Consider the following 26,748-nt stretch of genomic DNA (forward strand, 5'->3'; position numbering starts at 1 on the left):
CTGTCCAACCAGTAATTAAAATTCCACAGCTGACCCCTCATCAGGGGAACACAAATAAAATTACACCACAGAACATACAGTCCTGCCTAGGTAAAGTACCAGCTAAACGGGAACAAATACCATTCTGGTTAGCACAAAAAATCACCCAAATAGAGGCGGTATTTCCAGATACCACCCCGGTAGAAAAACACAGGATTCTGACTAACTGTCTTCCAATGGGAATCGCACCACACGTGGAGGACTGTGACACTTGGGGTACAGTCTTTGCTTCCATTTACACAAAAACACATGGAGTTCCATCCATGTCAGTAATACCAGATGTGCTAAAACAAATTCAAGACGAATACGGTCCAGAACCCGCTTTAACTCTCGGTATGAAATTACTAAAAGACTTCAAGCAGGTCTCGGCAATATTACTAGCCAACATAAAAGGAGAAGCAGCGAATGTGGCGATCCGCCAGAGGTTAAAAGAGACAGATATAGCAGACCAACCAGCTGAAATTGCCAGAATTATAGAAAAATCCTATGAAGAACTAGGTAGAGATAGTTTGGGTGGAATACCAGTGAAGCCCCAACTAATTGAAAGTCCTGAAAAAATATTTATTAAAAATAATCTAAACAGTCAAAAGAAGAACTGGGATGGAAACAAACAATCCAATCCAAAAGAAAAGAGATTCCAGTCCAGAGGAAGGTCTCCTCGGCGGAGAGAAAGATCTCCGGACCAAGGACCCAAGTCTCCCCAAAGGGAGCCCTCTGTGAAAAGATACAACCTTAGAAATAGGGATAACATAAAGAAACCTGATAGATATCAAGATTTTGATACACGTCCCTCTCAATCTTTTCAGACTTCCTCGCAGAAATCGGAAAGAAGAGGACGATCGGAACCCAGGGAAGGGCACGTCAAGTCCAAAGACAAGGAACCTGCTCATCCAAATAAAAAATTACAGTTTCCAAAGAAGAAGGTAGCCAGTATTAAAGTATTCAACAATGCCGAGAATACTGAGGACACAGCTGAAAAACAGAGAGTGGGCTCAGACAATGCTAGACAGCGCAGCAGAAGTGAGCATAGCACACAAAGTCCTTATGAATCATCTGGAGACAGTGGACACGAATGAATACATTCAAGTGGAAACTGCAGACACCAGAGTTAGCAAACCTCACAAAATATATGAAATAACTTTACGTATAGAAGGGGATAAGACTAGAAAAATAAGGGGCCTTTTTTGGGATAATCTCTCCAAGGGCTATGACATCCTTCTAGCTGAAAAAGATTGGCCACCAGAGTTTGTCAGGGAGTGCCCACATGGCGAAGAAATAATTATGCCTGCCTTCTCAAATCATATTCCAATTCATAAAAAATATACACTTGCAAGAAAGTGGGCAGTAGCTCAAGCTCCTGCTTTATATAAAAATCATGTGGGATGGGATGAGGAATCTCCTCCACACAAAATCCAGTTAAAATCACAACCTACTGCACAAAGGCAGTATCCAATCAAGCAAGAAGCTAAAAAACAGGTAAAAGAAATTCTAGATCAACTAGAATACCAGGGGGTGATTGAAACTTGCACCTCACAAATGAACAACCCTTTGTTTCCTGTCTCCAAACCAGACAATTCATATCGTCTAGTTTTGGATTACAGACACCTTAACTCATGTTGCAAAACCTTTGCAGTACAAAACTCGCATAGCGCTGCACTAATGAATAACATAGTGCGCAAAAAATATAAAACAACATTAGACATCTCTAATGGATTCTTTTGTCAAAATATAGCACCAGAGAGCAGTTACTTGTCAGCATTCTCAATAAATGGCGCTGAAAAAGAATTCTGTCGGTTACCCCAGGGGTACAAGAACAGCCCAGGATTATTCTCAGCGAGAGTAACAGAGTTACTACAAACATATGATGACGAAGCATTATCTTATGTCGATGACATATACCTAACAGATGATGACTTGGATACTCACTTGAAGAGAGTGAACACCATAATACTTGGGTTCGCAGCAGAGGGTTACAAATTCAACTTTAAAAAATCTAGAATTGCCCATCTAACAGTCCTGTTCTTAGGATATGAATTATCAAGTGAAGGCAAAAGCCTGGCTGACAATTTCCTAGAGAAATGTGCCGTACTCCAAGCACCAAGAACACTAAAAAACCTACAGTCAATTCTAGGTTTCCTAAATTTCGGAAGAACATACATTGCAAATTACGCAGAAAGGGTCAAACCCCTTTATGATCTAATAAAACCAGATTTAAAAAAAACCAATTGGACTCAAATACACACAGAAATTCTGAGATCCTTACAAACAGATATGTTAATTAAAACAAAATTAGAAACACGTGATAACACACGCAACCTTGTGATTCGAGTCATCCCAGGAAGATGCGGATTCACATACCTGACCTCTAACGAGGGAGAAAAGGTACCAATTGCATTCAAATCACACTTGTACACTAAAGCTGAAATGAAATTTAGCCCAACGGAAAAAATTCTTACTGCAACACAGACAGCTATAGCAAAAGAACGAGCCCTATCACAAGGTAAACGAATAATAATCGTTACACCAATACCGGCCCTAGAGGCTGTAACAAAAGCAAGCATACCGAATGCTAAAGCGCTCCATCCGAGATGGATACAATGGGCTAATTCTCTTGCTGCAACAGACGTGGCATACGAATTTGATCCTAACTTAAAAACACAAGAGTTTCTCCAATACGAATTAAAATGTCCGCCGCCGACCGAAATTCTGCCTCTAGAACATTACGGCTGTATAATATATACAGACGGATCAGCACAACCCGCAGTAGGAGGTAAACAAGCTTACAGTGCTGCGTGTGCGATTGTAAAAGGTCGCTGGCACGATGGGAAATTCAAACCAGCGGTCACTAAAACACAATCTCTAGGAGATTGTACAGCTCAGCGAGCAGCACTACTGGCATTCAAGATGGCGCTTGAAAATACCGATCGGGAATTCCCCACACTCATAGTGTGTGATTCGTATTATTGCGTTCAGTCTTACAATGAATACTTACAGATCTGGCTTCAAAATGGTTTTAAGGATGCAAAAGGAAGCACAATCAAGCATAAAATGCTTTGGGAACAAGTAGTTCTTTTACAAAAGGAACTACCAAAGACTCACGTGATACATACACTGAGTCATCAACGTGATGGCGTTCACGTTGCAGGGAATTCATTGGCTGATGAGGCTGCAAAGGCAGCTGTGCAAACGGCTTCCGTAGCTGCCATCACCCGGTAAAAAACAAAAATAGACAGCGATATATTACAAGCTGTCAGCGCTACAGTAAAAGATGCGATAGAAACACTCCCGAAAGGCTTTCCAGTAAAGTACTCATACATAACTGATGCGAATAATGTTCCATTTGCTCGAATCCCTGGAGTGGGGGATAGAGTAATTCCAAACATGGAACATAGGTTAGGACTCATCATAGCGGCACACGAAGGACTTGCTTCTGTACATGCTGGCGTCTCAGCCACAGTATCGTTATTAAAACAGAGATACTGGTGGCCACAAATGAGAAGACAAACCAGGAACTATGTTCTAGAATGTGAAATATGTCAAAAAATGAAAGTATCAACAGTGAGACGACCAGCACAGACGCCCCTTCTAATCTCGGATAAACCATTAGCCTGTGTTTACCTGGACCACTGTGGTCCCTTACAAAGGGATGGTAACTATAAATATATCTTGGTCGCAGTGGATTCATGCACGAGATTCATATGGATGTGGCCCCAGCGATCGGCTGACGCCAGAACTGTTATAAAAGATTTGCTAGTCTTTATCGGCACATACGCAATTGGCATGCTGCATTCTGACCAGGGTCCTGCTTTTAGCTCTAGAGCTTATAAGGAGGCCATGACCAGCATGGGCATTGCATTGCGGTATTCTTGTCCATTTCATCCCGAGGGAAACGGAATTGTTGAAAGAAAAAACCGTGACATAAAGCAATCTATAACAGCAAAGGTATTAGGTTCGGGAGCTGGGTGGGTCAAACATCTAATAAGTGTCCAACGTAGTCTAAATAACCTGCCAAGAAATTCTCTGAAGGGATTCAGTCCGTGCGAATTATTGTTTGGGACTAGGATGTTAGTCTTAGATCTTGACAGTCAGACTTCAGTGGTGAAAGAAAAAAGCTTTGATATCAAAGATCGTTTGGCTATTTTGCAGGACTTAAACGAAACAAGAAAAGACCTGAGCAACATAAAATTGAAACAACAGCCAACAACCACTGAAGAAACACCGCCTGTCCCAGCAAGACCTGTCTGGATTCCAAAAATCGGGGATCTAGTCCGAGAAAAGATCGCGGTAAAGAAGGAATTTGGGCCTTCTTACAGAAAAGCAGTTCCTGTCTTGTCCATCAACGGGACAAGATCAGTTGTACTACTGCCGCTTGCTGGTAAAAAGGAGAACCGAGTTGTATCCATCGACCTGGTAAAACCACAATCATGTGGCCGATAACAAACAGTAGGCCAAGTGGACTCCCGATAAGTAGTAGAACACCGAGGTTTGCTACAAGTACAGAGGTGTTAACTAAAAGGCTAATCACATTCGAAACGCCTACAGAACAACAACAAGGACTATGCAACAATGCAATGGAACTCACACCTCCTGAAAACCCAAATAAAAACGTTTAGTAGAGACACACCAACCTACAATGAAGTAACAAATGAATATGCAAGAAACAGTAATCCTGAAACAATTGGAACAATTGATAGAACAGCATCCGGCTACTTCATAAACTTCAATGATTCCTCTGAAGACCTCAGTGAATCAAAGACACAGCCATCAACAAAAACCCTTAAAGACAAAGCTAAGGAGCTTTTGAAACAACTGAAAGAAACCTATCTGATTTCTCCATGGATTGAATTTTGGGTGTCCTTTGGAGTATTTATCCTCATACTTTGGCTCATCATGGTACTATGCTTGGGACGCTTCATTGAGGGAAAATATGCAAAAATGGACACAGCAAGCCAGAAAATCAACTTGATCCTCAAGCCACACACGTCTTCACACGTCGAGAAAAGAGAACTTTCTTCAGTCAACTTCACAGCCAATCCTATACCGGGTGGGGTAGCATGGGACAATACTGACTATGAAATTTATGGTCCGGTTGAAATCCTCAAATATCCACACCAAATCAAGATCTCGTTGAGTGACTTTGTAAAACCAAACTCATTTGCTGATGATTGGGACTTTGAAAGTATTAATGACATGATGTCTGACCTAGTGATGTCTGCTAAATTTACCAAACATGATTATTTGCAGTGTTCGTCTAATTATGATAGTATGTACTGTTACAACCACTATGGTAACCATTTTCTACATAAATCTGCACAACCTAGAAATGTTTTAAATTATAATCAATGGGAACATTGTGCAACCCCTCCAAAAGGAAGCTCAAGAACCGTTTATGACAAATATTCTTATTTTTCAGGGTTCAATACAAGTAAAGCTGAAACATTTTATTTTAAATTGTCAAATAAGACCGGAACAAAAACCATGCTTACAAACACAAAATTGATATATTCGGACTCATTTTTTGAACAGATGAATACATTTGGTTTTGATTATTGGGACAAAAATGTGGAAGTTAAAAGTGTTTGGGGTACAAGAGAATGGCAAGTTCAGGGCATAGAATCATTGTTTAGAGCCTGCATGATCCCAGAACAAATTATATTCTTGAATTACACTATTCAACAAACTACCTGTCTTGGATTAGCCAAAATCAAAGACTTAAATAAACCGTCTATTCCAAAACCAACAATGAACAGCAATAACTCTGCAGATGAAGAGATAGACGTAAACTATGTATTAAACCAAAACAGAACAAATCCTGATTGGAAACAATGGTTAATCTGGCCCACAGATACTAATAACTGTCAAGACAGATTCCTGAACAAAACCCAGGGGTTCACATTGACCAGGCCAGACCCTAGATATTCCCAAAGACAACACCCAGGGATAATCACCACCTACAGTGTGGGCAAACTCTGCCTTCAATGGCTACAAACTTCCACACTGACAGAAATTAAGCAACACCTAACTTTACTTACTGATGGTGCTGACTTGCGTGATTTCATTAAGGGACCGCGCAAACAGCGTCAAAAACGCTTCATAGCAGCCTCTATATATGCAGCTTACAATGAGGCCTGGAAGATAACTCAAATTGAGACAGCAGAAAGTATACGGGAAATTGACCGTATTAATTTGGAAAATCGCTTTCTGTAGTGGACAATGGGTTAATGACTCTGTCCTCCAGAATTTTTTCATTGGACAGTATTGTGTCTTCAGCAATCGACATAATATCGCAAGACTTACTGTTACAACACGGTCAGTCACAATTGCGTTCTATTATACAGCTTGGATGGACGTTACAAAATCTGTGTTCAGGCTATGTGCCTTGGCGTTTAATCAACACAACGTCACTATTCCATATCTTTAACCTTACTGATAAACAAATCAGTATGGCACAAAAGGGTGCTGATTATACAATCCTGAGCATTGAGAAACTCGAGAGATTACCATTGACAATGTCAGAACGACCTGTCATTGAATGGATAATACATGGGATAATTAATATTCCGATATCTACTTTCAGGTTTCAATACTGGCAAAAATATATACAGGCTGGCATGTACGAAAAATTGGGAAAAGGGTACATTAAGTCAACGTGGAACTTGCCCTATTCACATGCATGTGTCAGTAATAAAGGCCAGAAAGTGTTCCTTAGTGGCAATAATTGTGCAATGTCACTAAGCGGTACACTTCTGTGTAATGGAATTAGTTTGCATGGAGCCTGTGAAGGGAACTCAAATAACCTTTCATGTCACCAGCTAGGCACACCTGCAACACAGAACCATTCTTTAAAAGACTCTATAATGGGAGTTACATCCTAATTGTGGATCGCAGATGTTGTAGTCTACTGCCCGTGGTACGACTGCGAAGGTCATGTGCTGTGGACGCTTATTGTTCCCCAGCTCCTTTCCAGACAGGGAGGCAAGGACATGGCCTAACTTGAAAATTACTTCTATTCGAATTGATACTTTAAGCAGAATGAAAACAGTGCTTCTTCAGACGCCGACCAGGCTCACGTCATCAAAAGAAACGTATGATCTCCTAGTCGCAAGGACGACTGCAGAGATTCACTCATTGTTATCAACTAATTCCCCCATACATTTCGCAGAAATCCTGAATGAAATCTTAAATATTTCTGATACCAGTGGAGTCTCAAATGTATTTAAGACATTGTTTTCAGGAGCATTAACACCATTCAAAGCCATACTGGGTATTTTTCCAGACCTCGTCCATTCGATTTTTGGAGGAGTTCCCCTCATTTTGGGACTAATTGCAGGAATCCTATTCTTGGTCCTTATATTTCGTTATGGCAAACCATGTCACAGACAAAACACCTGCGACAAGGGAAGAAACAATCCGAGCCATTGGATACCGGGACCGGATATCAAAAATCCTGGGACTAACCCGGCTTAGAGACCTGAACATGACTTGGTTTCTTTCATTTCGACCGATATGGCAAAGATGTGTTTTACCTGTATTAAGGTGCATGCTGTGCGGAGAAGAATGCGTGTTGACACCTGTCTGACGCTACAATCGGATGCGCCAATGGATGCAGAAACATTGTTGGGTCCGGTAACGGCTCATGCATTGTGCTGCCCTCAACGGCTGCCAATCCTGATGACGGCATTCGTGGAAACTTCACCACTATGATTGAGGGGTAGTGAAGATCAAGATGAAAGCAGCATCGATCAGGTACGACCTTCTGTCAGCAATACTACTCAAAACGTCAATGGAGACAATCATGCACATGAATGCATGGTTACATCTTATTCCGAGTTAGTGGAACTCTCACAGGAAGCTGTTGACAGCTTTTTCAGCAGTCTCCATGATATGATGTTCTCACCAGAGCAGAAATAACGACTCTTGAGCAAGCTAGCACACGGCGTTCCCGACACCTTGAATTTGGCCTTCAACTTTAATAATAAAGTAGCAAGAAAATTTTTTCCTCCAGTTCACGGACAGCAATTTTTTTAGCAGCCCCAAAATATTTTTATAATTTTTTCGGGACACTTATCTTCTGCTTAAAGTATGAACTATTCTTAGAGAACTGATTTCTGTTTTTACAAACTTCATAGACATTAGCTGCCCGCTGGTATGTTCATAAATATTTTTGAACTGTGATGAAGTGGTCTCGAACTTTTCTTCTGTATTAAGAGCCATTTCATGTGTAATTCTCATATTCGATTACTAATAATGTATACATATGCGTGATTGATTTAGCATTATTCAACTGCTTGAGTGCATATAGTACATGTGACTATTTATTTTTCCGTATATTACATAATTTCGAAATGCATTATGTGTATTTTGGGGTGGTAAGGTATACACGATACTCTACAGTATGTTTTACTATGCCTAGATTCGTAAATATGGCCATAGTTAGCGTGGAGTGGGTGTGATGTATTCCTATAGGTTCTGTATAGATCCCCCTATTCCTGACCCTATTCTGGTTAACAAATTAACTAGCAGCCATCCCATGATGCAGAAACCGTCATCTGATTAAGCCAGACCACGGCACAGGAGCGCGTTATCTGATTAGGTCATAACGCTTGCCATCTAATTAGGCAAGCAATATTCCTCCAGCCCCTGATAAGGCATACGGAGTTCTCAAAACAAATCAAACCTATGACAACCTGGGAAAATCCCTGCGGCCATTGTTTTGATTTCTCAAAGAACTTCAGTAAAAGAATGTGCTAACGACCAGCTCGTATGACATCCTTATTGACGTATCTATGTCCATCCTTACGTCAATCTCGGCACCTTACAGGTATAAATATTACCGACATTGCCTTAAGCAAACACACGCGGTGGTGACGAGATCGGAGCAGCGAGACTTGCCGAAGCCCAGCAGAGAGCGAAGCCCACTGGCGCTGCCCCGCCTTCCTGACGCGCTGAGAACAAGACGCTGCCTTTCTCCTGCCGAGAAATCCAGCTCCGGCGCTTCCGAGCAGCCCTTGCAGGCAGCTTGGAATATCGAGACCACAGACGAGAGATACCATCCCTCAACCATCCTAGATCTCAGGTACAGAACTGAATAACCCCTTACAGAGAATTCTTGAGTCAGTCACTTGGCAAAACAAACTTAACTCAAACTGCTACTTTCTACTCCAGCCCACGTATTAGGCTTAGGTCAGGTACACCGGGGTAGGCGTGGTTAGAAGCACCAGTTGAGTACGATTAGTTAAATGTATATGTGTATGTATATATTCTATCCATTTTAAATAGCATATGGCCTAGAAACCATATCAATGCTTTTACAGTATTATTTCATAATTCTGCTTTTATTGTATGCACTTTACTTAACCATAAGTATTGCAATAATATCGATTCATTTCTCTTGTACGAGAAAAGAGACTGATCAATAAATAACATCTTTTATTGAACACGCCCGTCTCTTCCTTTTCTCTACAATCTGGTGAAACTAAGAATGCACGTACTGACTGAGTAAAATAAGTTGTCTTTTGTTTTCACACGACTCTAGAGATACACTCTTGATTAGGGGAGAGCAAAGTTGTCATGTTCTATGGTTGTCAGAAACTAAATCCCTTCTTGTCTATCCAGGGAGGTTCAACTCCTCCTTGCCTATTCGAGAAAGTTTCTAGTGAACTCTGAGCTAGCTGGCAAACCCAAAACTTTAAGTCTAATTTCGACAGTAGAAGACCTAGTTAACGTCTGGTCTAGGTCTATACTATTGGAGGTATTATTCCAATGCGCAGAGCCTATTGGGATAATAGGAACTACACTACAGTATTGTGAGCCAAACATTATTGAAAAGTGAAACATGGAAGAATACCTAGATTTGCTAAATCACGCAGGTCTTAATGAAGCACAACATTGCACATTGTGTCTGTATGGCTGAGTAAGGATGTATTTAATCTCACACGAACATTAAAGGAAGAGGCTTGTTAAAAGACGACTGAAAGAAAACATCAGGTGAGGTTACATGGTGCTCTGTGATCGTAGCACTTAATCATGATAAACAACCGGTAAACTCAACTGTAAAGGAATGAAACAAAACAGTCTCCCATTTGCGATCCTACTGGGAGTGACTTTAGTTGTCATCTGGTAATCCTTTGTTATAATGTTCAGGTTTCTTGGCATGGGGGCGACTGGAATATGATGAGGTTGAAGACGTTTAGCCAGATGCAGTTTTTTAGATTTTGGGTCAGCACTTTGAAGGTGGTCATGTGTGAGCCATGTGCTGGTGTCTATTATATGTAATATTTTCTCTCACCGACAAGCTGCCCAGATTGTATATTGCATTTAAGATTTTAAGCTTGACTAGGTTTTTTATTTCCTCATATATATACCCTTTTCTGTATATTCAGTGCCCTGTTGTGTGTGGGTGTTTTGTGGGACTGTGTGGTGTCCTGTGTTGCATTGGGTATATCCCTCTACCAGTTGGAAAATAGCATTTTATTGAGGGTTGGAAGATGTCCTAGTATTGTAAGGGCTTGTGTTAACCTGTTGTGTGTGGATTGTGTTTCCCTAATAGTTGAACGATGCCCTGTTGTGTCATGGATTGGGAGACAATATGATTTATAAGAAGGAGTGTCATGCGTGATTGTATGTAGGTTTAAACATGTATATATTTGTGCAAAGTAGTGCAATAACATGTTCTGTTTTGGCTCTGCATCTGGGTTTGTTATACAGCGATTTTGCAAGAACTGTAAGTAGCTGAACACACTTTGCCCTGTATTGTGGTTCGCGAGCAATATGCTATTGACTTGTAGTTCTTGTGCTGTTGTATTTGTGTAAGGAGGGCAATGTGTCCTGGGAGGGCTATGTGTCCTATTTGATGTGTGTATTGCATGATGACATGATGATGATGATAAGAGCTATGGTGATGATGTGTGTGTGTGTGCATAGTGACATGATGATGAGAGCTATAATGGTAGGTGTGTGTGTTTATGGTCTTGCATCTGAAAGGAGATGCTGGAGGAAGAGCTTGCTAGATTTGTTGTGTAAGTACCGGCTTTTTCTGTCACCTCTACCCAGGGTAAATAAAATATATTGTACCTCCTTTATTATGTGCCCTCTCTATTTCTTTCCTGGTTTCTTCTCCAGATGTGATCCCTCTTTCCAGTTTGTTTTCCTTAGAACACTGATCTGCTTTTACGGGCTTCTTATAATTTTCCACAGGGCCTCCTCCTCTAGATCTCACTTGTTGGTTTTCCTTTGGTCATGCTCTCTGATGCACTGCTTTTCCCTGAGTCACTTCCTCTATAACAATTTCCCCACATCCTTTCTTTGATTCTTTGACAACTAAACCTCTCATCTGCTGTTTTTGCTTTGAATTTTAAGCTTATGTTGTTATCAGAAAGCTAAAACAACTACAGACAATACATAGACTATATTGATCCTTAGCTGTAAAATATCCCCACAAGGCGAGTCATGTGCCTTTTTATGTATACACACTTGTCACTGTTCGTTTTTTCTGCACTGTTTGATCACTGTTAGAGCACTTCGAAACAGTGCAAGTGTATCTATGGAATTAAATGTACTAAGTACTCTCCTATTTTCGCTGATTTGGTAAAATGTGGATATAAATTGTTTGATTGTTTGCTTCATTTGGATGGATTATACATCCCCCTAGTACCAAACTTAATTGCTAAAATAAGTCTACTATTGACTTATTTATAACTTTACATCTCATTTTGTATTTTTTCCTTAGCTCGGCCTTCGATACAAAAGCAGGACTTCGAGTAGCTGTTAAAAAACTTTCTCGCCCATTTCAGTCAATTATCCATGCAAAAAGAACGTACCGGGAACTACGGCTACTGAAACATATGAAACATGAAAATGTAAGTGCAGCTTACATGAATAACATTAATAATGTGTCACTCACTGCCCGTGTTCACGTATATTTAGTGCAAGCTGTACTTTTGACTCCTGTGCATGATAGGTACTGGGAACTGCCTGATTTATAGTTGTTTTGTGGGTTTGCATCTTGTTCGGTGTGAACGTAACTCACACTGGGGTTAGCATTGGGTCAGTTGTTTGGTGATGTAAGAGCAGTATACGATGATATACTGGTGACCTTGGATTCTACTGTGTGCATTTTAAAGGCCATTTCTGATGGTCAGTTCTGGAAGGAGTGTGCGATGACACTGTCGATCTGGTTACTGCCTTCTGCAGTGGATGTTAATTAGTATTGTGTGGGATGCAAATGTACGTGTGCTCTAGGGATTGTGTGTAATGTCATTAGTCATTTGTTTCGCTTAGTATTTGGTGCAGTGTGAACTACACTTAGTATTGTATTCAACATCATGCACTTTGTGGGTGGAACTGTTGCTGTGGTCAACATTGCGTGATATTAGGACTGAGTGGGTTAGTATTGAGTGGTGTTTAAGTTCCACCAGCTGTAATTAGCATTATTGTGACTTGAGAGATATATCTGTGGTTAGGATAGCATGGAATGTGAAGTGTGACTTTCAGTGGTATGGTTCATATTGGGTGCAATAAGAATGTGACATGTGGTTTGCATCTTGGCCAATGTGTGCAGAGTAAGATTCCTTATTATGGCATTTGTTATTTTTGGGTGGAAATATACACGTATGCCATTGGCTACGGCTTCTTATAAACTTTATGTGGGGCTGAGACAATCAAAGGTAGAGTCCATCTTACAATACTTGAGCACTCATGTTTTATTTCCTTTTCCTTGTCAGGTAATTGGATTGTTAGATGTATTTTCACCTGCCACCTCTTTGGAGGAATTCAATGACGTGTAAGTATTGTCCATAAGATAAGTTGGCATGTCTGCAATGATGAAGCTCTGAATTTATATTAGAACATGTCTATCAGTTATTACGTAAATCCTCTTGATAACCACTGTATTAACATTGTAAGTGATTGAGAACATATATTTGGAGATAAACACTTATGAGATAATGATTACCATTGAAGGGTGCACCACCAGGGAATGGGAAGTATGATTTGATCTTCAAAAAGTAAAATTATAATTTTCTTAAGTATCTTTCATAGCCTGAAAAGTATCTGTTTAACTAAGACTAAAGGTGACCAACGATATACGACTACCTAGTACACACCTACTGAATCCTTCCTCTCCTTGTAGCCACATCCTGGAATGCTGACATCAATCAATCAATCAATCAATCAATCAATGCATCGATGCAGACATAGCACTGCTAAAGGTTAATCTGTGAGATATTATGACAGAAGATCCAGAAAAAAACCTCACCACTTCAAACCTTTGATTTTACCTTTCAGATATTTGATTCCGGTATCAGCCTGACCCTCAACAGGACTTGTGTTAATAATCTAAGGGATATATTCAACTAATACTACCCAAATATCAGAGGTAATAACATTAGACACTGACATAAAAACACAAGATGTGGCCACCAATTAGGAACCTGGCCTACCTGAACTTCATTAGAACTAATAATGATCACTCATGTTTGTCCACTATCATGAACCCAAACCATTCTAACTGGTCATTCACAACCATCCAACTGTGAAACATAGCCTTAGTGCATACTTACTCAATAGAGACGCTGTCTACAAAAATGGATTCTGTCCTCGGTTCTCTATCACATAGGAATCGTCCAAATCTGTTACAGCAAAGAGATCCACAGGTAATGCTGAAACCATTCTAGAAAGCATTCCACCCCCACTCTCAAGTGCAAAAGGACAACCCTTCAACGACCACACACCAAAAAAGAACCAAAGGATTAAATACTGTAAAAAGGAGTATCATCCACATAGAATCCTTAAAGCCCATCAAATTAAAATAGGAAACTGACCTGAGGGTGTGTTGAAATATTCTCTCTGCTCAAGCTGGCCGACTAAACCTACTATGATTAACTATGAAACAATCAGAAATGCATATTGAATTGCAGGTCAACACTAGCCAATTCACCAGCCTCAGCACATCTAATGTCCCAGCCTGATCTCAACATACATTTCCTTACAGAAACCTGGCTCTCTCGCATGACATATCCTCTGTGATCTAATGGTGCCACGTTCTGTGAAAGGGTAGAGACAATAAAAAGCATAAAGTGTTTCTCTCATTCTGTTTTGCATGTCAGGATGGAGGAAGAATGGAAAATACTCTCCTGTAAGTTGTGTTTGGCGTACAGTGTGGGGGTACATGGTTACTCGGTACTGTGTTGAGTATAGGTGGGAGCCTGGTTGGCAGACTGGGGAAGTAGAGTTCCTTTCTGCGTAGCGTTTTGGAATTTCACTCTGGATGTGTATGTACTTGTGTGCGAAGGTGAAAGGAGAAGTACTCTCTACCAAAGGTTTTTGTTTGAGTATTTGGGGGAAGTATAGTATTCTAGTGTAGGGAAAAGGAGTCTACTGTTGCTAAAAGAAGCATGGGGAAGTGTTGTGTCCTTTGGTGTTGTGGCTTTAAGTCACAGATTCCACCGATTTGTGCTCTGGGGCCAGTCTTCACTGTGTACGAATGGATAATTTCTACAGGTGCATGGTACTGGAGGCATAGTACATCGGTGTGAGTCTGTTACATCGGTGTGAGTCTTTTTGTATCACCTATTTGTGCTGTGGAACCAGTTGTTAGTTTGTATACATTAGAGTATTTGATGAGTGTGCTAGTGTGAGTCCAGTACATATACACACTCAATGCGCAGTCATTGTTACATAGGCATGTGAGATTCTGACGTGGCAACAGAGGGTGTCAGTGAAGGGAGTTATATCAGAGTTCTTCTTTACCATGGCACCTTAGGACATGTTGATATGGACTAGTTTTAGGAGTGGAAGCACTGGTCTCAACTGTTTGAATGTTCTGTTAGTCTGCGCATGAAGGAGGCTTTTCACATTATGTACGGGAGACATTTCCTGTGAAGTTGTTGCAGGATCCAGCGTGTTTGATGCCGATTGGGCTTTTAGGTGCAATCTTCCCTCCTGCACTGTCATAATGGTTTGGCCAGCTGGTGTGAATGGGTGTTGGATGTGTGAAGTGCTTGCCTTCACTTTTGTGGGTTTGAGAGTGTCTGAAGTGTTTTGTCCTTGTGGCAAAACAGAAGCAACAATCATCCAGAGATAAGACAAACTCTCACATCCTAATCTACCACATGCAATGAAACGGCTTATGGAGGATGGAGAAGATGTGAGAGTTTGTCTTGTTGCATGTTTGATCTGTGTGGGGATGCTGTACCAACATGATGGGAATGTAATGTCCTGTGTGTAAAGAACGGGGATGATCTAGTGACGTGATGCATTTGTGATGCATGGGCTGTTTCATGCTGTACAATGTCGCTTGTGGAGCTGTGAGGATGTGATGGTGCATGAAACATTGGTATCTGTGTGCTGGGTGAAGTCAAGCAGTTAAATAGAGTACAGTTGGAGGGAGTATGGAGTATTTACAGAAGCGATCAGCCTGTGGCTGTAACCGAAGGATCTAAGATGGAATAAAGAACATGTATCCTACCTGAGTGTCTCCAGGATTTTGTGTGAATACTCTGCCATCCAGCTACAGCATTGTCTTGAAATCTGTTGTAGCAGAACCATTTCCAGCTAACCAAGACGAAGAAAATGCTATAACACTTCCAACCCAGACCTAGGGTAATGCCTCCACTCTGGTTGAGAATTAAAATCCTTCATGTGAAAATCATGGATGTTCTAGCTCCATTATTCAAAGAGCTGATAAAAAAGACAGAGGAAGAAGGTTGTTTCCTTCCTACTTGTACAAAACAATTTCTTCTCATAAACACAAATTGAAGAAATGCTGATCAACTCTTACTCTGTATCTAAAAAGACAAACGTCTATTAAATTACACTCCACACTAAGCCCATGTTGCTTAAAATCGAAACAAATTCATCTATGAAAAAACCGAGCCAGAAAACTCAAATATAGTAAGAACAAAAGCCAAGGATCCTGCTGCACCAACCTATGTATCTGCTGAAACCTGTGAATTGTCTGACTTTATGTAAATAAAAGAGGCACAATCACAATAACACTGCCTCCAAGGTAATTACTCGAGACCAAAGTCCAACTCGGACTCTACCTAATATGACCTCAAATCGCTGCACTTCCTAGAACCCTCCAGCTATCCACTTGAGTTAACTGCTAAACGTAGCATCATACAGAGGAATATCATGCATGCATGCTTCCATCAAGTGATTTGTCCTTGCCTAATGTAGGAAATGCATTGTAAAACCTATCCCAAAACTTGAAGACTGAGATTTACTGCTAAGTCACATATCTACCTTGCCATGTCAAATCATAGAGAAATATGTCGGAGAGTGGTCTACTTGATAAACTACCAATCTAGTTTCAGGCCTCGAAGAAGCACTGAAACTGCTGTCCTCAATATTGTGGATGGCAGCTACCATATAATGGAACGGGGGTGCTTACCTGCTGATGTTATTAGGCCTCTCAGATGGATTGAGTGCATTCAATACAGCTCACTGAACTCCTAATAAATGCCCTATTCACCTGTTTGTGTGAGGGTAACTGTCTTCGAATAGTTCAGATCTAACTTAAACGGTCACTGGTATATGGTTAGGATTAACAACACCTACTCAACCCCAATAACTACCCCATTTGGCATACCCCAATGAGCTACACTAGTCCCACGTCCTGAGAGTCTTTAAAAAGGTTTGGTCTCATATCATCAGTATGTAGCTGGCACTTAGACTTTAACCAAAATTTACTATAATCTAACCACTGATCCCATAACGAATGACCTATAAAAAATTCAGATTTGGATGAAAGCGCTCTTACTAAAGTTAAACCAATATGAAACTAATACCTCATTATTAGAGACTACCGCAGTATCAACACTACAAATAATTAACAGCTAGACTTACCGTAACCATAACTCCTCCCTAAAACTGCCCATAACACTAAATCTCTTGGCTTACTGCTGGATAGCAAACTAAATATAGACTCCCATAGAAATGCAATTACTAAATCAGCCCATCATTGGCTAATTCATATAAGGTCATTTAACGCGATTAATTCCCACCAAGGATCTCAAACAATTTCTCCAAGCCTGGTTATTTTCCCAACTACTGTTGCATTAGGAAAGTCTCCTTAAAAGCAATCCTTCATAAAACTGCAAGAAGGATCATTGGCACAATTTGTTTTTAATCACCTCACGCTTGTACTATTTAAATTTAAAAGGCTCCCCTTACACGCCTGATGCATTTTCAAGCCAGCCTTTATTATTTTCAAAGACCTGAAGCCAAACACACCCCACTATCACAAAGTTAGAAACTTCATCTTCAGAAAAACACTGAAATAGATGTGTTATTCATGTGTATTAAAGGCTTTCTCATGATCTACCACGACTAAAGAGCGCCTGGGCCTGATAGAACATAGGCACGAGCCAGAGCTGGAGATCATTTGCATATCCAGGCATGCAGCAGCTTTCATCCTGGTATAGAAGTGACAGAATGACCTTCATTAATCTATTAGCAAGACACGGTGGGAAGTGGCTAAGCTATCTGGAGAGTGGTTCTTATTTGATATTTCCGAGATTGTATTTATGCTTATTGCCCCAGGAAGGATCCCCGCATGTGATGATTGTCTGTCCCTGACTTGAAAAGAGTCGCATTAGCATTTTCTGTATAATTCAGTGGGGAGACCTTTGGGACCCGGGATCATTAGTCTGTGTGCCTATCATGGTCTCAGTGAGTTCCTTGCTTGGCACCATGCAGTCCAGAACTTTGGCGTCAGCCTTACTAAAATGATTCATTGTCCTGATACACTTGAAGATGCTCCACCTGCAGTACTGTGCCCCATCCTAAATTTGTTTGTAATAATCTGTGAATACATTTGCTGTTTCTCCCATCTCCAAGACCAGCCACCACTGTGCATCTGTGATCCCTGCCACCAAGCTTGACTCTTCTTGTGCTGTGAGATAGTCAAGCTAATTGTAATCTCTTGATTTCATACAGTCTGCACTGCGTCACCATGCACGCCATTCGCTTAAAGTCCATGGCAGCCTACTTCCGCTTAATCGCGCACTCATCAGTCTTCCGGAGCAGCTTCTTTCTTCGCCAGATGTAGTATTCTCTTGCTCAAGATCCAGTAGTGCAGTGCGAAGTGTCACCATATCTCTGTCCCTGGCTCACGCCTAACTTCCTTTATTCCGAATCATCACTTTGAAAACTTCCTATATAGCCCATTCCTCTCTTAGATCAACCCCTTGTTTATGCAAAAATAGAGCACTTCCATAAGTAATTTTTTGAAGCCCTTATTCATAAGCTACCAGCAATATACCTGTTCATAAGTCTTCCCTGCAACATCGAGGCACACCTTTAGTTCCACAGGGTAGGAATCATAAAAGCCTCTGGCCAAAGTACGGAATGGCACAATTCTGAGATGCTTCACGTCCTATCTACAACATTCATGTGAACAAATAACCTACAGCTCACTCTCCAAACCTGCGCTAATTACACAAGGCATACCTCAAGGGTCGATTCTCTCCTCGACCCTTTTTAATCTCTTCATCGAACCCCTCACTGCTATTTTGAACCAAGTAGGGGTGAAATATCACTTATATGCTGAGAACACGCAACTCTACTACAAAATATAATTACCCAGTGACCTTTGACATTTGAACACTATACTAACTAAGATTCAAACATGACTAAACACCAACCATCTTAAACGGAACCCCAAAAGACAGAACCACTACTTTTCTCCCAAAAAGCAATCCTTTACCTTTCCAAGAATGAAATAAGTATGTGGACGCATTAAACTACTCTTTCACTTTCCAACTCCGTTAAGTCCTTGTGCGTAACCTTGGACAAAAACATTGCAGTGAAAGAGCACATCAACAGGGACTCCAAAATGTCACCTTGTGCCTCTTAAAGCAGTTCTCAAAGCGGCTAAAAGATTCAATCACATCTCTCCTGCCCTCAAGAGTCTAACCTGGCTTCCCATCAAAGGAAGATGCATCTTGAAGACAGCCTGTATCACCCACAAATCTCTTCTTACAAAAAATCCCAAATACTTAGAAATCGTACTTTCAGGGGCAGAAAGAGTCCTGGCACTCAATAGCTCCAACTCTATGGTACTCATTCCCCCAATCTGAAGAAGAAATCATCCCAGGTTCACTCCTTCTCAGGAAATGATCCTAACATCTGGAATCTGGGATATCTGCGACAACTCCTCTTTTCCTTCCTTCAAACAGGACCTTAAATTTCTACTGCTCAACAACTACTTCAATTTGTGTACAAGCTATTCTACGATTTTCTCATTGACTCGTTCCATCAAGAAGGTCACATGATTCTTTCAGTCTCCTATTCTCTTATTCTGTCTCCAATGCATCCTTACGATATACTTTCGTTACTTTGTAGCCACTTAATGCTGGATTTTTCTTTAACTTTGACTTGCATGAATCCCCCATATATCTCTTACCTAATCACATAGTTTGTAAAGCGCTCTAATGCCCTCGGGTCAAGCTACAGCTATATAAAAGTTCAAAATAAAAAAAATATGCAGAGGCAAAATTGTCTTGTCAATCAGGCTTAAACCCATAATTAACAAATTTGTACATCCTGATCAGTCAGGCTTTGTCGGGTCGAAACACTGCCCTCAATCTACGTCCTCTGCATGGGGTGTTGGGAATGACGGGCACGATCTAAGAGGATGCTGCTCTACTGTCACTCAATGCCAGCATGGCATTTGACACCTTCGAATGGCCCTATCTATTCACTGTTTTGGAGCGCATGGGTTTCAGCCCTAACTACATAAAATGGAGTAAGCTCCTCTATGCACACCTAAAAGCACAAATAGTAGTTAATTGGCATACATCCCGACAAATCCAATTGGGTAGGGGAACCAGTCAATGTTGTCCCTTGTCTCCTCTTATTTTCGCTCTGCTTTTGGAACCGTTGGCGACATGGATGAGGGGGGACCCCCTAATATAGGGTTTAAAATGGGCAGAACATCATGAAGACAGAATTTCCCTCTATGCGGATGATATACTATTATATGTAGCAGCCCCAACTGCATCGATCCATCGCATCCTTCACATATTCCATATTCCATATTTTTGGTAACCAATTAGGATATACCATAAACTGGACTAAATCCATGTTATTTCTGATCCACGGTCCTATACCAAAACTACCACCAGGCTACAAGGACTCCGTGGCAACTGATGGATTCCGATACTTGGGGATTTATGTAACCGCTGACCCATTGCTCTTCTATAAGAACAATCTGCAGGGCCCCTTGACCTGCCTGTATGCCGATATCCAGCACTGGTGAACCCTCCCCCTAACCCTTCTGGGAAGAGCATCCCTTTTCAAAATTCTGGCATTGCCTTGTTTTCTGTACGCATTGCAAGATACCCCCTTCAAGGTCCCAGACTCCTATTTTACCAATGTTGAGAGTGCAGTGCGAAACCTGTTGTGGGACGGAAAGACACCACCCATCGCACTGCAGAAACTGTCAAGGGGGTGGTATGATTGCGGGATTGCCCTACCTGATCTTTTAAATTATATTACTGGGTGTCTCAGCTGACGGTAGCCAATCGGTGGATCCACGGCCCACAAACCGAACTAAGCTACCAAACGGATAGATGGCTAATGGGACAGGGAGGATACCGTAGAGCTATCTATACCAACCCTAAACACCAGCACCTCACAGGCCCCTCAGCCCACACCATAGAAACCTGGCACCAAGTAAAAAAAAGAAATTAGACTGGCACAAGAGAATAACAGAAGCAACTCCGCTCTGGAAGCCAGAGTGGCTTGGTAGACTGAGCTCCTGCCCCGGGTTTGACAAGTGGGATTTAATCGGCATCTCATCAGTGGGGAATCTGTGGAAAAAGGATGGGCTGGTCTCATTTGCCAAACTGCAGAAGGAATATCACATGGCACAGTCCAAAATGTTCAGGTATCTGCAATTCAGTCACGCCCTTCAGGCTGCCATTCCCCACAGGGGGGGTGGGTGTTCTCCCAGAGGCATCCCCACTTGAAGAAAGTCTGCTATTAGACACTATGCCCAAGAAAGCCGTATCTCTAACCTATCGGAAGTTGAATAATAACTGACCTGACCTACTATTACGCCTCAGACAACAATGTGAAGCGGATGTTGGGGACATAGAAGACGAAGACTGGCAGGACGCGTTGGCTTCCCCACTTGAAGTAGCCATCCCCATGAGACTGATATTGATCCAACCTAAAATCCTGCATAGAGCCTACCTCTCAGCGGGAACTCTGGTTAAAATGGGGAAGAGAACAGACACAAACTGTCTCTGAAATTGCTCCCAGGAGGGAACCTTCTTCCACATGCTCTGGGAATGGCCCGCCATTAAGCTATTCTGGGCGGAAGTCACATCCAGACTGGAGGAGGGGGCTGGGGGAGGGCCTCACAGCCTCCCCGAATCTTTGCATACTTAATATATGAGAAGCCACTGCTCTAACCCGCACTGGACAATCCTGGGTCTCCTTGTGGTTGACCCTTGCAAAATGTAACATTGCACAAAAATGGGGAGTAGGGGAACTATCATCAATGGGGAGGTGGGAAGCTGACATGGACAGATCCATGATAGCAGAAAAAGACGTCTTCAAAAATAGAGGATGCCCCAAAAAATTGAATCGTAAGTGAGCAGCATGGAACACATATCAGGGCGAGATCTGCATATCTCCCACAGTTGAATTGCACAGAAGAGGATGGGGGCAACAGGGCCTCGGTGATGGAGGTGAAGGCACAAAATGAGATGGAGATAGCCCAGGACTGAGATAGCCAATGTAATGAACACTATTGTTGTACTTGAGATCTATTATACCACTTGCTGTAATGCTGAGCTTTTATTTGTTTTACTAAATAAAGAGTTAAAAATAATAATTATTGACGTGGCTCCCCTCCAACGATACAGCAGAAGCAGAGTGCTGCGCCCGGGGAGGCCGGGGCGGGGATACCCGACCGTGACCAGCCATGACCAGAGGAGGGAATAGCGGTGGGGCTTCGAAACAGGGGCCCATGGACAAGTTTGCAGGCCCGAGTGGGGGATCGGGAGCATCCGGAGACCCCCAGACATCGGGGCCAGACAATGCGGCTCTTATGGCGGCAATTACGCAATCCAGAGATATGCTAGACGCAAAAATCAGGGAGGTGGGGGCTGACGTCACCCTCTTACGCCAAGACCTACGAAATGCTGTGACCCGCATTACTGAAGCCGAATCCAGACTTTCGGAGGTGGAGGATGGCATAGCGACCTTAAAGAAAAAAGTGGCCAGTATGGAGGGGCTTCAAAAGGGCCTAGTGCTCCGAGCCGAAGATGCGGAAGGGCGGGCTCGGCGCAACAATTTGCGATTCGTTGGCTTTCCAGAAGGCTGCGAGAAGGACAACATGGAGGCCTTCCTGACCCAGTGGTTGGAGGGGTGGATGCCGGCGGACTCCCTCTCACGCTGCTTCATAGTCGAGCGGGCACATAGAGCGCTCATCAAGAAGCCACCAGTTGGCGCCCGTCCAAGACCTGTGATAGCTCGGCTGCTCAACTATCTTGATCGGGACACTATCCTGCAGCAATCACGAGCGAAAGAACCCCTCCTATACGACAATCGGAAGATCCTAATATTTCCGGACTATACTAAACCGGTACAACAGCAGCGGCAATCCTTTACAGCGGCCAAGGCACGACCGCGGGACGGGTGGTGTTTCAGTCCCGTACTCTTTTCTTCAACACACCGGAGGAGGTGTTCACTTGGACCGACGAAACTGTTCGAGTACACACTCCACCTGGACACGACTCTGAATCATCCTCTACGGCGGCGCCGCGGCAACCTTCCCGGAGATCGCGGAGTACAAGCAACTGGAGATCCCGGCCCAAAAAACGTTCTCCTTCTCGAGATGTGCTAGACGAGGGTCCTGATATACCAGACACTCTGAAACCAGATCCTTGAAAACCTAGGCAGACCAGAGGACATCTTCTACGCTCAATCATATGTGGTGGGCACGTGCTGTTGAGCTACTTCTACTGGAGACGACGGAAGGACGGGAGGTTCACCACATCTGATGCTGATCTGTTCCTGGCAAACTGAGAGGGGATGGGGGGGGGGGGGGGGGGCAACGATCTGACGGGCGGACATGTTCCTCGAGGTCAGAGACGTTTATTACCCCCAGGGGGTGAGTTGGGGGTTGGGTGAGTAGTTCATGGGGATCCATTGGAGTGGGTGGCTCCCGGCCTCCCGTTGGGGGTCGGTGCACACCTACACCGCGACAGGTACTTCAACGTTGCTGAGGTATGGGGGGAGGTTGGGAGTTGAGGGGTTGTTGGGCTGCGGGTTGTTGGGGGGTGGGGCAGTTCTCTACAGCACGATGGTTCATCAGGTTTTACTATGGGCATGTATACGGTTGCAATCCCTGACACCCAGGCACTTGGTGTTTCCACCAATAGATGGCGGTTAGAGGTCCCGAGCCGGAGCTCCCCAGGGCGTCGCTGCGAGTGGTGAGCTGGAATGTAAGGGGTATGCTGGACAAAATAAAGAGGGGTGCTGTTCTGCGACAGGGGAAGAAAGAGAGGGCAGATATCCTGCTGCTACAGGAGACACACCTCCTGGGCTCCAAAACCCTTAGTCTGCAGCGATATGGATATCAACAGGTGTACCATGCCGGTTTCGTTAGGGGCTCCCGGGGAGTGGCTGTTTTGATTCACCGCAGGGTGTCCTATGTCCACTCGACACAATGGGTGGATGCTCAGGGCAGATATATATTTGTCAAAGGAATGATTGGAGACGAACCTGTGGTTTTCGGAAGTGTGTATGCCCCTCCCCCGCTGCAGTGGTCGTTTGTTGAAAAACTGTTTACCATATGGGCTGAGATCCCAGACGTGATGACTGTGATTGGGGGTGACTGGAATGATGTTATGAACAGTCGGATGGATCGCCACAGGCCCGGGGGTGAGCAAACGGTAGACACCCCAACCAAATTGAGTGATATGGTGAGAGGAATGGACTGGATAGATGCATGGCGCTATCAACACACGCATCGCCGGGAATACACATATGTTTCTGCGGTACACAAATCCTTCTCAAGGTTAGACTACCTCTTTGTTCCCCACGCTCGGATTGGGAGAGTGGACTCGACTTCTATACTGCCACAAGGTCTCTCGGACCACTCCCCAATTGCTATTGACCTTCTCCTAGATAGGAGGCGGCAACCGTTTCGATGGCGTCTCTCTACATGGCACCTACAACAAGAAGACTACCAGTCTGACATGAGGGAGGCCATAGACCACTATTGGGAAGACAATGATGGGTCGGAGATGGACGACGTTACCCTCTGGGAGGCTCTGAAGCCCACACTCCGAGGAGTAGATATAGCCTGGTGTGCGACGGCTCGTAGGGTGCGTAGGGAGGGCCTGGAGAAGGCGGTCCGTACCTTAGAGGAGCAGTGCACTGCGACCGGAAATGACGCCGGCGTGCGACGGTTACTACAGGCGCAGCAGGCTTCCGCGGCTTTACACCTTGAGGAATCATGGCAGGTGTGGCTAGCTACACAGAGCAGAATATACCAATGGGGGGATAAGTCCAGCACGATGCTATATAGGCTCTGCCAGAGCACGTTCCGGGCGCAGCCCCTGCCGGGTCTTCGAAATGAGACCGGAGATTCTTTGTCAGCCCCCGAGGAGCTAGCAGACAGCTTTGTGCGCTATTATGCGGCACAGTATGCCCCTCGGGAATCCCTCCCAGCAGAGGCTATTGATAAATTTCTTGCAGACCTCCCGCCACGGGCGATATCGGAAGAGGGGCGGGATCATCTCGAGCTCCCTCTATCAGCAGAGGAATTGGGAATGGCCCTTGGGGAATTGAATGCAGGGAAGGCCCCCGGACCCAACGGAAATATCACCTCCAATTGGGGGCGTATTATAAGAGAGCGCTAGAGGCAGCCGGGGAGTGTGGCCGCTTGCCGGCAGATTGGAGACATGCTGAAATCGTGTTTTTTTGCAAGCCCAGGAGAACCCCCGAACGTCACGAATCATATAGACCCATATCGCTTCTAAATGTAGAGGCGAAGATATTAGCTAAGGCACTTGCCAATCGCCTCCTTCCATACATCACCGACTTGGTCCATCCGGACCAAGCGGGATTTATGCCTCACAGAGCGACGAGACACAATATTAGGCGTGCTCGGGTAACGGTGGAGATGATGCGGCCACAGAAACCCAGGCGGCACTTCTGCTGGCCGACATCGATAGAGCCTTTGACTTGTTGAGTTGGGTTTACTTGCATGCGCTCCTGCCTCGCCTGAATCTTGGGCCCCTGTTTTTATCGTACTTAAAGTTGCTGTATACCGATCTGACGGCATCAGTGAGAGTGGCAGGGGCTGTGTCCGGCGCCTTTCCTATCGGACGGGGCACTCGACAGGGATGTCCCCTGTCGCCGTACCTGTTCGCCCTTGCCATGGAACCCTTGGCGGCGTGGGTACAAATAGACGCACAGATGCGGGGCTTCGAATGGGAAGCGGGACAATCAGACAGAATCGCGCTATACGCCGACGATGTTCTTTTCTTCCTCACGGAACTCAATAGGTCAGGACCGAGGGTTCTAGAAATTATGCGGGTGTTCGGGGAGGTATCTGGGCTCAATCTAAATATGCGGAAGTCCACACTGTGGACACTGGGAGACCATACGGAGCTGGGGGCCTGGGCGTCGGCGTTGCAGAGGGCGACCGGGGGCCTTAAGTATCTTGGGGTGTTCCTGACGGACATACCTGGGGTCTCGTGGGAGCGCGATGTCGTTCCTGCCTGGGACCGGGTCCGGTCGGAGATGAAAACATGGTCCCGAATGCCCCTGAACCTCTATGGCCGCTTGGCCATTTTCAAGATGGTGGCCCTCCCGCGTCTACTTTATCAACTGCAGAACCACCTCTACCCTATCTCCCCGCTGTGGTTTTATCAGGTCAACTCGGCGCTGGGCCAGTTCCTCTGGGCCGGGGGTGCGGTGAGTGGCGCTCCGTACCGGTTTCCTCTCCACATATTGCGGTGGATTGGCATCGTCGGATGTCTTGTCCTATTATCAGGTGTCCCACTTGCTGATATTGAACGAGTGGTGGTATGGGGACCGGGGAGATCCAGCATACGCCCTGGAGAGGTATCTGATGGAGCCGGACACTCTGCATACGATATTGTACTCGGCCGGAAAGAGGAAGCGGCTCCCGGTGGTCACACAGGTGGTCTACCAGATTTGGCGACCGGCGCTTTGTCGCATGGGCTGGTGGAACAGACTGACCGAGGAAACCCCATTGTGGCAGAATGGTCGGTTAACGGGTCTGGCATCCCTACAGGGGTTCCGCGGCTGGGACGCGATAGGAATCTCGGCGTTGAGCCACGTAATGAAAGGCACGACCCTAAAATCGTTCCAAGAGCTGAGGGACGAATATGACATGCCCCGAACCCAGTTCTTTAAATATTTGCAGTTCCGACATGCTATCTCCCCTACCCTGGAGGGCCTAGACTCCTTACCTGAATTCAGCCCCCTGGAAGCTAAGGTATTCATAGGAGAGCTGGAGGCTAAAAAGATATCCAGCATATACCAATCGTTGGTTACACACTGTTCCCCTTCACTTGATAAGCTGCGGACCACGTGGGAGGGAGATGTGGGTAGGCTAGAAGAAGAGGATTGGAGAGAGGCTCTTGCTGCCCCCAGGGGAGCGGCCGTTGCTGTACGCCTACGCTTTATCGAATTCAAAACGCTTACATAGAGCTT

General features: G+C 44.0%; 1 protein-coding gene across 2 annotated transcripts in view; it reads left to right on the plus strand.

The window, feature by feature from the left end:
• LOC144755433 (mitogen-activated protein kinase 14) overlaps positions 1-26,748 on the plus strand; it is a 519,324-nt gene that overhangs the window by 172,773 nt on the left and 319,803 nt on the right. For both annotated transcript variants that reach the window (XM_078644343.1, XM_078644344.1), the window contains exons 2-3: positions 11,768-11,897; positions 12,762-12,820. In XM_078644343.1, the coding sequence (XP_078500469.1) occupies positions 11,768-11,897; positions 12,762-12,820 (189 nt within the window). The remainder of the gene's footprint in view (positions 1-11,767; positions 11,898-12,761; positions 12,821-26,748) is intronic.

Source organism: Lissotriton helveticus, chromosome 5_1, assembly GCF_964261635.1.
Source record: "Lissotriton helveticus chromosome 5_1, aLisHel1.1, whole genome shotgun sequence".
Classification (NCBI taxonomy): domain Eukaryota; kingdom Metazoa; phylum Chordata; class Amphibia; order Caudata; family Salamandridae; genus Lissotriton; species Lissotriton helveticus.